This window comes from Rhodnius prolixus, unplaced genomic scaffold (assembly GCF_049639745.1).
Source record: "Rhodnius prolixus isolate KJV_2025 unplaced genomic scaffold, Rpr scaffold_1, whole genome shotgun sequence".
Classification (NCBI taxonomy): Eukaryota; Metazoa; Arthropoda; class Insecta; order Hemiptera; family Reduviidae; genus Rhodnius; species Rhodnius prolixus.
In genome coordinates, this window is record NW_027411581.1 from 50,127,674 (window position 1) to 50,143,319 (window position 15,646).

The window sequence follows — 15,646 nt, forward strand, 5'->3', positions numbered from 1 at the left end:
GTGCACTATGTGATCTCTGTAGATTGATTCCTTTTGAAACTAAAAGCAGAAAACGAAGACGGTTGTTGAACATAACACTTTATATCAGAGGAATAGACCTGTTATCTTTCTGGGATGAATTAAGATTAAGATGCCATGGGATTCCAAAATTTTACACGCTTGACACTCAGTTGTTAGCAAATTTACTTCAGATGGTTGGGAGGTAAATGGCCAGCAGCCCACGAATTATTCCACTTTCTCGCAGAATCCAGGCATACTCCTCTTTTTGGTGAATAGTGATTCATGCTCCATCCTGGTGTACACCTTTAGGGCATCAAATGAAGGGATATCAGAAATTATTCCAATAGTTTGTGAAGCGGCCATAGCATCGTTAAATAAAAGGATTTGAAATGGTATGTACGTACAATAACATAACAAGTAGTACAATATTATTATAATTATTTTTTTTTTCCCGGCGCATCGACAGCTTGGTCATTAGCCCCTATTATTATTATTATTATTTAAAGAATTTATTGAACTATTTCATTATTGTTGTAATATTTGAAAATTGGTCTTTAGATTTATTGAAAATTATTAAAGCAGAAATTAATAACGATTTTCAATGCTTTTGAAATTAGATCAAATCTTCTTCAAAGAGAGTAAAATACAGTTTGCAATAGACATAAAAACTTGGTGAGGTTAAAAATAACTAAAAAGCATTCATTCCGTTACCATTTGCTGTTGGGATGTGGAGATGTTACGAGAAAAATGAATCTGAAGTGCAAACCCGTCCACTCTAATCTTTACAAAGCTTCTAGAAATCAGACAAAGTGGATTTTTCAATATTTATGATTACATTGATTGAAGGGGATGAAACATACAATAGATCCACTCATACTCTCACTTCCTTACTTCTTCTAACTGATTGATTCACTTTCAAAATTGTTTTTAGTTTTTTCTTCTAACTTTGCTAGTTGATGGAAAACTTGTCGAAAAAACGATTGATATTGAAGTTACAGGAATTATTCTTACCTGAATTTTCACAAAGTTTGTAAAGCTTTTTATAATGGATTTTATTTGTTCTTTTTCGTTCGTCATAAGATAAAGTTTTCACCCTCCTAAACCGTTGTCTTTATCAAGAACTTGAGTTGATTGAATGTTTTCTATAGAACGGCAAGTCTTCTACTTTTCTTTTCCTTTATACTTATAGTTACACAAAAGAAATAAGGTGATTCATTTGAAAATGCCATTTTCACCTTCACGAAGTGTTATTTGACAAGTTGCTATTATTCATTTCTTCATCTTCATCTTTCTTGGTCTTTTGGTTTTTGTAAATTAGCCCTTATTATTGGTCTGTTATTAATATTTTGTAAGGTAATATATATAGTTTTAAAATCATTCTCAGTATGGTTGCGTAAAGGCGAATTATATTCTAATTTTATTAGTCCTTAAGTAGTAATATTCGTGCAGTTTTTGAGGATCAACCCTTTCTACCAGACAGTTTTAATAAGTCTGAGTAAATGTTTGGGTAAGTCAAAATAGTGTTTAAGTTGGTTGGAATTGGGCAGTTCGTCTGTAATATTGCCCTCCACAGCTGGGTCCCTACCGTTCTTGTACTTGCTGCAGGACAAGATCATGTGATTGGCTTTGGCTGTTTATTCTTTATCGCAGGAGCATTAGAGGCCTCGTAATAAGTGTCAAATGGTGAGTAATTGTGGTTCAGTCTGAGTCTGCTTATTGTACAATAAAATCCTCTGCTTTCCGAAAATGCTGTAAACCATGGTTTTACCGGTATGGAAGCCTGTATAGAGGAGCAGCATTTTCCTTTAACGGTATTCGAGATTGAATCATCTTATAATTGTTTCAAATAGCATAAGTTTCTGAAAAGTAGATATGCAAATAATATTATAGAAAATTTAAAGTATTTTTTTATTCATTAAGAAGTCAAAATACATTTTTAAACTTTATAGATATTATAACTTCCAATTTTGAATGCTAGAAATCCCATATTTCCTATCCAGAAATATATATATCTTCCAAGTTCAGCAGTTAAGGCAGAGGCAAAGTTGGTCCCAACAACTACTTGCCAATATCCTAAGACAGTTGACTGAAATAGTAGTTTAAATTTTAATATGGTATCTACATAAATCTGATAAATTATATGATTTAAAAACATAATTTTTACCTTCATTAGATTTCTTTTTATAAAACGTGCTATGTCATGTTCATCATAATATTTCATCATGGCTCGTCGGGCCAAGGCGTAAGTCTGTTAAATTAAGAGAACTGATTGTTAATTTTTGTTTTTATATACTATCACTAATTCAGAGAAATACATCATGTAAAACGAAGTTTGTTCTGAAGACTTTCTCATTATAATTACATAGACGGCATTGACAAGTTTTGAAATTTGATTAAATACCTTAAACTTTCTAGTTGTAATTGTGTTCTGCGGATCTTAACATACTGTGAAAAGATTGGTGCTGAGGTTTAAAATAACTTTCTCATTCAATTTTTCACTAACTAAAATTCGAATATTACTGTTATATAAATTTTCTTAAATTGAACTGATTGTATGTTTACTGAATGTCTCCTTCAATACTTGAACAATATTTTATTTATAATGATGCTACAGTTGGAAACTAAGCTGGCATAGCTTTCTAAAACTATTAAAATTTATTAATCGGATGGAATTATTCAAATAAAAATCAATGTAAACATTTTTACGCTAAATTTTAGTAATTTTTGAGAAAATCGTGAAAAAATAGGATACGATAAGTATGAATTTGTAACAAATGCAGCTCTCTGGTAGAAACATCAAGTACCATTTTTAATTCAGGAAATTTAGTTATCTGAATTTAAAATTTAATGAGTGCCAATTTATTTTGAAAATTAATGAACTTCAAGTTGTACACAGCATTTGAATGAAATTAACGTTTATCAAGCAAATTAATATTAGGCGTGGTAAATCACCTTTTACTTAACACTGTTTCTTCCCTGTTTTCATTTTGAGAATTTGCATCTCACCCTTCCTTCACCACTCGCCTAAATATTTCTTGATTAGCGAGCCAAGAAACACGAGGCATTGTGAAAACACTGCCAAATTCTACTACACGCAGTAATATGAACGTATTAAACATTTAACAGAAACATCTCTAGGTAACAAAAACAACTACTTAGTTTAATACTTTCTAAAATTATGCGAAGAAACTGGGCTTTCTTTAGAAGGTTCAATTTTTAGCCAGGCTTTTGTGATACGAGGTACTCAATATTTTCCTAAATGTGGAATAATTTGTTTACTGTAATCCTTTTTTTAAATGTTTTGTCTCGAAATGAGGTTGTCTTTTTAAAGTATTAGGAAAAATAAGTCTTTGCGTAGGAAAGTCACACAATTCTCTTCTTCATCGTAAGGGGCGGCGATGGAACTCCTATTTCCCTCTAAATTCCCTAAATCTCTTTACTATTGCAAATTTTGCCACACTGGTTTCTTTAATGTTTTTTTTTGTCTTTAAAATAACTATTGCTGGTTTTCACAATTCAAAAGAGAGAAGGAGTGGGATTGACAGAATAATATCAAATTCAATTTCTCTCTCTTCCTTAGATCCTTGCAATACTGTTAGTGGTTAGCAAGCTAGCGTAGGAATTATAAACATATATTTTCTTACATTCTGTTATATTTATAGAAAGTAACCTGCATTTTAACATATTCTGCATTCTGGCATATTTACAAAACCTGCGGATTTGTGAATTTGAATCATCACAGCATACTACACCGATTTTAGATTAATAAGTCAATTACGGAAGAATTTTTATTCACAAGTGGAGGGAGTCATGTTTGTGAATTTCTGAAAGTAATGTAAATGCTTAACATTATATTTTATCATAACATTATAATTATATCATTAGTTAAAAAGACAAATTGAGCGGGAATAATTTTATGGACTACTGACTTTCATGAAAACTTTAAGATCAGTTACTTTGTTATTACAAAAATTCTCGAAACCATAAATGGAGAGATTCACAACTTCTTTTTTGTTTTGGTGTTGTTTATAATTATTATTGAAGGTGCATAATTTGAGACATTGACGCCCACAGCTTTTTCCAGTGCACTGCCGGTTTCTGGAAACTTGTCTCTAGTTAGAGACAAGTTCCATCACTGGACAATCGGCTGTAAGAAGCCACTTTGAGAAGAATAATAATTGCCAGCTACTGGGTTCGAACCTGAGATCTCTACTTAGGAATCCACTAGATTACGCTAACTTTTGAGCTAATCTCTTGATTATCTGTTATTAATGATTCTCTTTTCATTGTTATTGATTTTATTCAATAAAATTCAAACCTCACTAAACAATTTTAAAAAAGGTTTAGAAAAAAAAAGTAATAAAAAACCCAACTTGTAATAAGTAAGCTGTACATTCTAGAGATCAAAATCTGAATATTGAAATTTAATGCACACTACGAGGGTCGTTTGAAAAGTCCGTGCAAAGTCAGAGAGATAGCACCACTGGCGCGTATCGAGGTTATGTTTAGTTAGTAGCATCTCTTGGAAGAACACACACCAAGTTTCAGCCAGATCGGTCTATTTCTTTGTGTTTGGCATTCGTTTGAATCGAGGAAGTCGAGTGATTTTCAAAAAATGGACGAAAAAGAATTTCGTGTGTTGATTAAACACTACTTTATGAAAGGCAAAACGCCTCAGGAGACTAAAGAGAAGCTTGATAAACATTATGGTGACTCTGCACCTTTGATTAGAACAGTTTATAAGTGGTTTCAAAATTTTCGGAGTGGCCATATGGGCACAAGTGACGCTGAACGTTCTGGATGTCCTGTTGAGGTTACTACTCCAGAAATCATTGATAAAATCCATAATATGGTGATGGATGACAGAAGAGTGAAGGTGCGTGAGATTGCTAGTGCTGTGGGCATCTCGAATGAACGGGTACATAATATTTTGCATCAACATTTAGACATGACAAAGCTATCCGCAAGATGGGTGCCGCGATTGCTCACGCTTGACCAAAAACGAAATCGTGTGAAGTGTTGCAAGGACGGTTTGCAGCTGTTCCAGAAGAATCCGCAGGACTTTAAGCGTCGTTTCGTCACTGTGGATGAAACATGGATACATCACTACACTCCTGAGACCAAAGAACAATCTAAACAATGGGTTACCAAGGGGGAATCTGCGCCAAAAAAGGCGAAGACCGTTCCTTCGGCCGGAAAGATTATGGCGACTGTTTTTTGGGATTCGCAAGGAATAATCCTCATCGACTATCTGGAAAAGGGTAAAACTATTACAGGTGCATATTATTCATCATTATTGGACCGTCTGAAAACCGAGCTGCAAGAAAAACGCCCACGATTGGCCCACAAAAAAGTCCTTTTCCATCACGACAACGCACCAGCTCACACCTCAGCAGTTGTGGTCGCAAAATTAATGGAAATAGGGTTCCAACTCGTTTCACATCCCCCCCTATTCTCCAGACTTGGCTCCCTCGGACTACTATTTGTTCCCCAATATGAAGAAATGGCTGGCGGGAAAATTTTTTAATTCAAACGAGGAGGTGATTGCAGAAACGAATGGCTATTTTTCAGACGGACAAATCCTATTATTCGGAAGGGATCAACAAACTAGAGCAGCGTTGGACGAAGTGTATAAGCCTAAAAGGAGACTATGTTGAAAAATAAAAAATGTTTACCCCAAAAAATTAAGTAGTTTTTATTTTTGCACGGACTTTTCAAACGACCCTCGTAGCTTAATCCAAAATCCAAATATAACTATTGAACAATTTTTCAATTGATCTTTGAGACAGTACCTTCCTGTATGAACCTTTACAAATTGAATATATAACATACAGATCATAGATCCTACCACTAAAAGCTTCAAATTTTTAGAATTTAGCCGCTTACTTTGGCCTGTAGTGGAAATGGCATATCAACTACTTTAAAAGTAGTCACACGTCTAGAAAGAAATCTTGTTTCCGGGATTGCTATGTCCCTTTCGTCCCACTCGTCTAATACATCATCGTTATCTTCTTGTCCATCAATTCCTAATAAAAATTTTCTTTCCTTTCTTCCTTTTTTGATTTTTTCTATGAATTCACTCCGACGATCCGATCTTACCATTTTGAAAATATTGTCTTAAAAATATGAGGGAAAATCAATTCTACAACTAATTCTGAGAAATAAACATTTTTTTATTACAAAAAAATATCGACAAAATTACATTGATATTCGAAATTTTAACATATGATAGGAATTAAGGATTTTTTTAAAGTGTTTGGTCTAACAATTTAATAAAATGTGAGTTTTTTATCTTCTCTTTTATCAAAATTGTGCACTATCTTAATACTTTCTGTACAAGTAACATAGAAACATTTCAATCATCTGGAAACGTATGAATATTATATACAGGGTGTCCCAAGCTATATGGATAACGACTTTTTCTCGGAAACTAAGATAGCTAGAAAAAAACTAAAAAAATACGTGTTCCCTTAGCATTTCTAAATCTAGGTCTATTAGAATCAAGCCGGAATTGCATTTGTAGATGAACTAAAGTAGAGAATAATAGATGCCTGTAACTCGGTTAAATTCGAATCTATTTCTTTGGCAGTAAGGGACAATTGGCAGGAAAGAGCATGTCTATGCATCTCTAATGGTGAAGGCCATTTCGAGCATGATCTGTAATATTAATGAGGAGTAAAATTTATAATAAAATAGTACTTTTCTTCTTATTCAATCAAAAAACCGTTAAATATTATCATTTTGAAACTTATAAGAATCATGTTTTCATTCATAACGTAAAATATCGCTCACAGAAAAAAACCGTTTAAGTAAATTTTTCTTTAAAAGAAATAGAGGAATCTATTTCTGAAATAAAAACCGCACCTTCCCATTTGAAAAAAATGAAGTTGATGCCTGTATCTCGCTTCTGGAAGCACCGAAAAAAAATTACAAATTAAATTTGGATTCCTTACAAAAAAACAAATTGAACACGTATTTTTTAGTTTTTTTCTAGCTATCTTAGTTTCCGAGAAAAAGTCGTTATCCATATAGCTTGGGACACCCTGTATAATTAATACAATGATCAGTTACCACATTACAGCTAAACCTAAGTAAATCGTTATTTTGGCAGCTCGCTTATATGTTATACTTTGTACATAATATAGTTACTAAATAATTGAAATTGAAGTGATTTAAGCGAATCGATTCTGTAGAACGCATAGCGTTGATTTCAAGATTCAGGGGTGTGGTATTTCTACAGTCAATTACGTGCTATTATTTCCTTGCCAGAAGGTAATGTACTCATGAGGCAAAAATATATTCTATTCTAATTACTAGAGTTCAGAGTTGCTGATGTGGGAAGCAAATGTTCCTCTGCCCCATCTCATTAAAACTGTCCGGTAGGACAGTTGTATAAGGGTTGATCGTCAAAAACTGCACGAAAAAGCGTAACGTTGAAAAACACCCAACTTTGACAATTTTTTTCTCTTTTTCTACAAAAGATAAAATTCCCAAATTTTCTTTAAAATATAGGGCAAACCCTCCTTTATAGCTGTAATTTTTTTGCAACAACCCAGATCTAATAGGTATCGAGAAAAAAGTTGCCAAAAATGAGCAAAAACGGCTTTTTCAAAAAATGTTCTTGTTCTTGTTCTTGTTCTTCTTCTTGTTGTTACCTTTTTTGTAAACAACGTAGCGCCTAAACGCTGGAACCGATTTTCATGAATGAGGTGTCATTCGATTGGGAATTTTATGTAGATGTGCCTTTTGGGGGTCTCGACGCTGTACATCGAATGGGGGAGGAGTTAGCCCCCTTAATGTAAGGCCCCCTCCAAAATTATTATTACTAATTACTCTGTAAATCTTGGCCCGATTTTGATAAAATTTGGTAGGATGTTAGGGTTAGGGCTCCCCTACGTAACATTAAAGCGGCGATCAGCTCTTACACTTGTTAAGGGGCAGTGTAGCAATCGTTTCAAATTATCGACACGTGAACCGATTTTCATGAATGAAGTGTCATTCGAATCGAAATTTTGTACAGATTTGCACTTTAAAAGTCTTGACGCCGTGCCTCATGAGGAGGGGAGTTTGCCCCACCCAAATAAGGCCCTTTCTAAAACCATATTATTACCAATATTTCTATAACGCTTAGTCCGATTTTGCTCCGAAAATTCAGCTCGAATAAGTGGTTAAAGCTCCTCTACGTTGCTGATGCTCTTGCACCTACTGAGAGGAAGTACTGCAATCGTTTAAATTATCAATGAGTGAACCGATTGAAATCAATGAATTGTCGTTCGATTAAAAAATCTTTGCCTCTTTGCCTAGAAGTACTGCAATCGCAGTTTATTTTTCTTACTCCTCTTAAAAGGAAGTACTGAAATCGCAGTTTAATTTTGCTATTTACGTACAAATACCTTCCTATGTTATTCAAAACGCTTTTTCAAAAAAAGTTGTTATTGAGGATGGTTTGGGGGACCGCAGCTATAATCATTCTTTAAAAAGATCTCTCCAGAGGTAGTTACGGTTCCGACTTAACACCTTATCAGATTATAATGATAGAATTGTTTATTCCAAATTTTAAAAAAATCTGTAAAGAAGATATGTAACTTTGTAAAATAGACAAAAAGGAAAATCTATCCAAAAGGTACAAAAATCTCTTTAACAAAAACTTACAGTTTAAAATGTTAAGTATAAGGGTTGATTAAACGCCAAAAGGTACACAAATCAGCAAGCACCCAACATTTCATTAATTCTTCATTAATATTTATGTAATTTTACTGTATTAATTTTCATTAATATTTTTTAGAATTTATTAGATGTCACAGACCCTTATGCTGGCCACTTCATTTATAATATTTTTTTGTTATAATTATGATAAATCACACATACGTACATGCATGTTAAAGTAGAAAAAGACAAAGTTAGAGTAGGCTACTGTCTTGAATTCGTCTTACCGAAATATTCGTGAGCACAAATATCACACAGTTAATAACAAGTAGATTATTCAACAACAATTATTCATTTCTCAATTGTAATTTAAATTAGTCTCCCTAATTTTACTTACTAAAACTGTCCGGTAGGACAGTTGTATAAGGGTTTAGTAAAATACTGGAATAATTAGCTGTCCTAAAAATATGCATATCTTATTTACTTTATATTACATATTAAATTTTTTGATAAAAAAAAGTTTTGAATTTTTTAGCCTCATAATTTTTTTTTATAACGTTTTTCTTTTCAACCAGTAATTAATAGTTTGGTTATTATAAATAACTAGATATTACAGTCAATCTACAGTGCTACTTGAACATATATTTTGTAGACGAAAATGGCCAGCATAAGGGTCTGTGACATCTAATAAATTCTAAAAAATATTAATGAAAATTAATACAGTAAAATTACATAAATATTAATGAAGAATTAATGAAATGTTGGGTGCTTGCTGATTTGTGTACCTTTTGGCGTTTAATCAACCCTTATACTTAACATTTTAAACTGTAAGTTTTTGTTAAAGAGATTTTATATCGATAAGTTTAAAGAAAATCTGTCTTTTTATGATTATATTTGCCATAAGAAAATCCCTTGAGTGTTTCATACACATTTTTTTTATATTTTTTCTCGGGTTTATAATAAAGAAGTAAATATTTTAAAAGCAGGGAATATCCTTTGCTTTATAATAAGAAGAAAAGCGAATCAATGTTCGCAAAGAGTTTAGAATGCTCATTTATACTCTTGTTCCTTAATCAATAAACTGTAGAAGCAAGACAATAGACAAGAGTGTGCGAGCAAAAATTATTTCTCTCATTTCTCTGGAACTCTTTCTCTCCGTCCATCTCTTCTTTCAACGATCTTCCTTTTAGTACCACCACTGTTACCCACGACTATTCGTTCCCTAAACAAGGCGGAAATATTTTAATACACAAAAACCTTGGAGATGCAAAGGAGGAGAGATGCTGGCAGTGTTAGAGTGGAGAACTAAAGAAATGAAAAGCCCTCCAAGCTACCCCTTCATCCCCTCTCTTTCAGTCCTCAATCATACTATATTTTCTTCTTTGTACCAACCCATCCTCCAGTTACCCACAGCTCCTCTCATTGTAATAGCGATGTGATGAATTAAAGATTCCATTTCTAACTTTAATATCTACATTTGTCCTCTGCACCATCCCAACATTCACCCCTCTACTTGATGGTTTTTATTTATTTATTTTTCTACAAATCCTATATTATTACAAGATAAAACATGTCAAATGTAAAACAGTTAATGAAATAAAACTACATAAATGTAGATTATTCATCGCATGGATAATTTCAAAGAACTCAAGAAACTATATAAAATTTAGTATAAACATTATTAGCAAACAAGTTTAACAAAACGCAGAGTAGTAAATTTTTAATGGAAATATACATTATTTTAAAACACCAATGGAACATTTTAAACGTTATTAGTAACGTGAAACCTTTTGCTCATATTATTTGGGCGCCAAATTGCTCACTTTAAAACATATTGGCTCTTTCCAAATGATTGCTTCACAATCTAGTTAAGAACAGACAAGTCCCCTTAGATATTAGAATTTAATTGCTATAATGTGCCTTCCCTATTTCTTCCAGAAAATATGAAAAAAGAAAAGGAATTTTTAGGTACTTTTGCAAAAAGAGTCTGAGGGCAGATGCGTATAGTGACTGCAAGTTACATTAAGATTTGATCACCTATAATAAGGTGGTCATATTTACCATACACAGTTTAAACAGGGAAACGCCGAATGATGCATTTTTCAAAGAATTTGATTGTTAAGCTTTTTCGCTAATTTAAAGAAAAAGAAACAAATTTCTAGATCGCAACTTTGTAGTGTACTCATGATTGCTTACTTTTTGCTTACTCTGAAGACGAACAAGGAAAACACAGAGTAGTAAATTTTTAACGGAAATATGTATCATTTCAAGAAGATGAAACAAAAAAAAAAAAAAAAATTGAAATTGTGCACAATTTGCAATCGCAATGAATTCGAGACCCTCCATCATGTACTGATTGTCTGTCCTATATATGAGCCACTTAGAATTCATTATCTTTCTAGGTATCCTAAGCACGTTGAGAGCTTGCTATCCATAGCAGATAGCGATCAAATAGATAATTTATTTTTATTTACTGTAAATATGTTAAAATTGAGGTCCTTCATTTTAAATGAATAGTTATGTTTGATTAGTGTTTTTTCATTTTTTGTTTTTTGCTTTTTTAATTATTTTTGACGGTAATAATATTGATTTGGTACTCTTTTTTATTTTCAAGAAGTGGCTTTATTCTTTTTTGTTTTAATATCAATTTTATTTTTCTAATTTGAATTAATATTTATTTTATGTTCTTTTTTACTTTATTTTTTTATTTTTTTTCTCAACAATTTGGTTAAAGTAATAGTTTTTGTTCCCTATTTATATTCTTTTATTTTTTTAGAAGATTAGTATTATTACTATTTTTACTCTTTTGCTGTAAATACTGTACTCATTTGTATGGCTTATGCTTCACAAATAAATAAATAAATAAAAAAATAAAGAAGATGAAACATTTTTAAACGTTATAAGTAACTTGAAACATTTAATTTAGATAATGGAAGAAGAGAAAGTTGCGAATAACACAATATGTCAAATTGATAAATACGTACAATGAGAAAAGTGAAGATTAACTATTTGGCCTGAAATTTATCTGCCTAATTTATCATCCCTGTTCTTCTTGATTCGCTTTACGAACCCTTTTTTCTTCTCTTTACTCTTAAACTTCAATTAAAAGTTCATCTATCTTGTGTGAGAATACAATACAATGTTTCCAGTTGGCCAAAAAATTTAAATAAGTTTTTAAATTGCGTTCGTGATAATTTAAACCGGATAAATAATTTCTTAAAATATAGGATAAAAAATATTTTTGTTGATTTTATTAAAAGTCATCACAAGAAGCCCAGAGCCCTTGTCCAGTATGCTTTATGATATGCTTCTTACAAGGGAAGGCGTAATGATTGAGATCACCAAACTTCAATGGCTCTCTGAGATTAGAAATGATGCTGCAGGGCAAAATATTCAAATTGTCTTATTGCTTTAAAGTGTTTTTCATTTGTAGATCAAAAACGAAATTTGAGAGTTTTTAACTTTATTAAATATCGCTAACTAATTTGATTACAACGTTTTTGCTCTAGTGGCTGTTGTTGAAAGCAATACAGTATTAAGAAGGCTTTATTAAAAAAATTTTTTAATTGAAAATTCATTTAAGGGTTTAATTTTTTCGGTTTTTGGAGGACGCGACTTTGTGGAAATGTTTCTAATGGTTTCTTTGCTGCTTTACATATAATTCGTTTGGTTACTGGTGCATTATTTTAGTAAAATAGGATTGTTAAACAACAACAACAACAACAAAAAAAGCGTATCTTTCTCATTTTTATTACGGTGCAAACTAAGAGGGCTATATTTGTGATGATGGTATATTGCATCATACGGTAACCCGTTTCGGATAAAACCTCCTCTCTGTAGTAGCAAAAAATAAAAGTTTTTTTTTAAAAAAAAAAAGAAATCAAGCTGGGTGAGCCTTTGATGTAAAACAGTTTTGTGTATTCGTTCTCTCCTACTTTAATCAAGTGCACGCGTCAGGCTGCCCTGCCCGGTCGTTAATCTGTCTAATGAGTTTTGCCCTCCTCCTAGCCATGATCTATCTCACTCAGACATGCACTTCAACATGAGTGAACACAGTATACTTACATGGAGGTGGTAGTTACTGGTTGCGCCCCCGTAACACCCCTCTTAAACCCATTTCTAAATACCTAACCCTTTCCTACACTCTGACGTTGATCCACTAATTACTCGTAATCAAACACATTTCCACCGCTTTCCCCATCTGCCCCTCTTGTTTTGGTCCAGCTAGAGTATTCCCTGTTAATCATGTAATGAGAGACTAAGTAGAGTAAGCGTAATAGATAAAGCAAAAGAACTTGTGGAGTTTAATAAAATATCTTGCCAAACTGATTCAATCTTATTCTATTCCAACTTCTTATTATTTCTGAAGGAGTGTTTCTTGAGCTGCTACTCTCATGTTCTCAAACAATATATTATTATTTTTAATTTTGCATTTATTAATAACTGTTTAAATACAAGTGTATATAACAGTGAAATTTGACCCAGTAAACAAAGAATAAAATAAAATTAAACTGTATGGATTATTACAAACATAAGGAATAAGTACATAACTGTTTATAAACATAATAAAAAATTCCATATAATGATATAAACTTCCTTTTTTCTTTCTCACTCTCCTCTTTCCGATATACTAGCAAATAAAAATAATATATATATGCAATTCTGGGATAAACTAAATCTATGAACTTTAAATTAGATAAAAGAAAAGTTATAACTTATATAAAAAAAAATTAAATGAAAAAATAAAAATAAATAAAAAATAGCACTCTTAGATAACTAATACAAGAAAAACGCCCACGATTGGCCCACAAAAAAGACCTTTTCCATCACGACAACGCACCAGCTCACACCTCAGCAGTTGTGGTCGCAAAATTAATGGAAATAGGGTTCCAACTCGTTTCACATCCCCCCCTATTCTCCAGACTTGGCTCCCTCGGACTACTATTTCTTCCCCAATATGAAGAAATGGCTGGCGGGAAAAAGATTTTATTCAAACGAGGAGGTGATTGCAGAAACGAATGGCTATTTTTCAGACTTGGACAAATCCTATTATTCGGAAGGGTTCAACAAACTAGAGCAGCGTTGGACGAAGTGTATAAGCCTAAAAGGAGACTATGTTGAAAAATAAAAAAGGTTTACCCCAAAAAATTAAGTAGTTTTTATTTTTGCACGGACTTTTCAAACGACCCTCGTACATAGTGTTAGATTATTGAATATTTAACTAATAACGAGAGTATCCCTTAAGTGGAGAGCTTTCACAGTGAAATAAAATATATTATTGATATTATTAATTAGATTATTAATTTTTTCCATGGTGTCCACAGATAACAGTAACAATAATGACTCCGCACTACCAGCTATAAATCTATGTAAATATTTCTCCCGAATGGAGTTAAGAGATGGGCACGCTTAAAAGAAGTGGACTAGGTCATCTGATTCCTTCAATTTACATAATTAAAACAATATTATAGTTCTTCTTCAGTCAAGCCAACTAGATTGAAGGTGGTAAATAATATACATATATTTGTTTAAATAATACTAGATAAGGCCAAGAACGTGACTCTAATCCAGTACCTCATTAATCTCATTTTTGAGCACTCCAAACTCTAGCATGAGTTCCAGAACCGAGAGGGGCTTTTTTGTGTATAAAAGTGAAACAACTTTGAAGACCATTGGAGTCATCAAAATGATTTTCCTTCAAGATCTGAATCTTCTCAAACTGAGGAGGCTCTTTTTACTCCATCTAACTTACATTGTCAGCATCTTGCTCAGCTAAGGCATGGCTGGAGTCCTTTAGTTTGTAAGGTTTGGTTATAGAAATAGATGTAGGTCTGTTTTTGTGAATTACCCAATTTAGAATAAGAGTGTGCACTTAATCATTTTTAATTATTTACTGCAATTAATATACATGTGTATGTGTGATAAGAGATATAATTTCTGTTTCCTCTTTTAATTCATATGCAAATCCAGTCTCATTTATTCTAAGTGTATCCTTCTTTTTTTAATAGAAAGGTATCCTTAGGGGTAGTCCCTTCCCGCATTTACTTGACAGAAAAACCGAGGCCACTTTTCTTTAATTAATGGTGTAGGTTTGGTTGAGTTTGAATTGTCAGTGTTTGCGACTGGGTAAAGGGAGATTAGAATGTTAAAAGAAACATCCCACGATACGGATAAAGAGGAGTGTGGAGTAACCCTTTTGTTGACTGTCGGCGGAGATGCCGTACCGAGGGACCTGGACTTCTTCTGCCAACTTCCAATGCCAAAGGGATGCTATGCGTGCGCTTATCCCGCTAGCGAGGCGGCTCATTATCTCTCTCTTTATTTACCCTCCTTACTCTCCTTCCCTGCTTTCACTCCTCCTCCGTCCTTTACCATCTCCTCTCTTTGATTACACATTTCGCGCGCTTTTTCTTTTTTCTTCCAACCCTTGTACTTACACACTAGAAGAAAAGAAAATCAACGCCTAGGAAAATTAGCCCTTCTATTGCTCACACTGACATAAATCTTGCAGAGAATAGACCTGATTTCAACAATCTTCAGTGTCCGCAAACTTTCATGATTGTGGCTTTTTAAAGATCTCCGAGTTTATACTTTTTAACATTTAATCTTAGGCAATCCTAAATTTTTTTTCCATTTCTGCTTGAATATATTTCTGTTCAAAGAAAATCTTCATCAACTTACTCCACTCATGGCAAGACCTTCTAGCAGACTTCTTCCACTTCTGCAGCTCTTCAACAGTTGATATCTCTTCCTTGAAGTTCTAGAAATTCAGCACTTCCATTATTTGTTTGTCAGCTTTTAGACTTGGTCTAATCGGAGAAATAAATTGTATTCGAGCTACGACATAGTCCATACTCGTCTCGTGAAAGATCTCATTGCAGCTCCTTCCTTGGTTCAGTTTCTATTAAGCCTCTTATTTAATATTAGTTATAAACAGATTAAACCATTAGAAAGGCTCTAAGTACTTGTAGATTTTGGTGCCCTAAACTTATGTGTAATT

The 15,646-nt window shown here is 32.8% G+C and overlaps 2 protein-coding genes across 2 annotated transcripts in view; one reads left to right on the top strand and one right to left on the bottom strand.

Annotated features, from left to right (window-relative positions):
- The window catches only part of LOC141461698 (uncharacterized), a 48,729-nt gene that overhangs the window by 1,713 nt on the left and 31,370 nt on the right, over positions 1-15,646 (top strand). The window contains exon 2 of the mRNA XM_074142952.1: positions 13,971-14,148. The gene's annotated coding sequence lies outside the window, so the exon portion shown is untranslated. The remainder of the gene's footprint in view (positions 1-13,970; positions 14,149-15,646) is intronic.
- LOC141461707 (uncharacterized) lies at positions 1,885-6,228 on the bottom strand. The gene is made up of 3 exons (XM_074142968.1): positions 5,887-6,228; positions 2,165-2,248; positions 1,885-2,086 (listed from the first exon to the last, which is right to left on the bottom strand). Exons 1-3 carry the CDS (start codon positions 6,100-6,102, stop codon positions 1,937-1,939), a joined length of 450 nt encoding a protein of 149 aa, XP_073999069.1. The 5' UTR covers positions 6,103-6,228; the 3' UTR covers positions 1,885-1,936.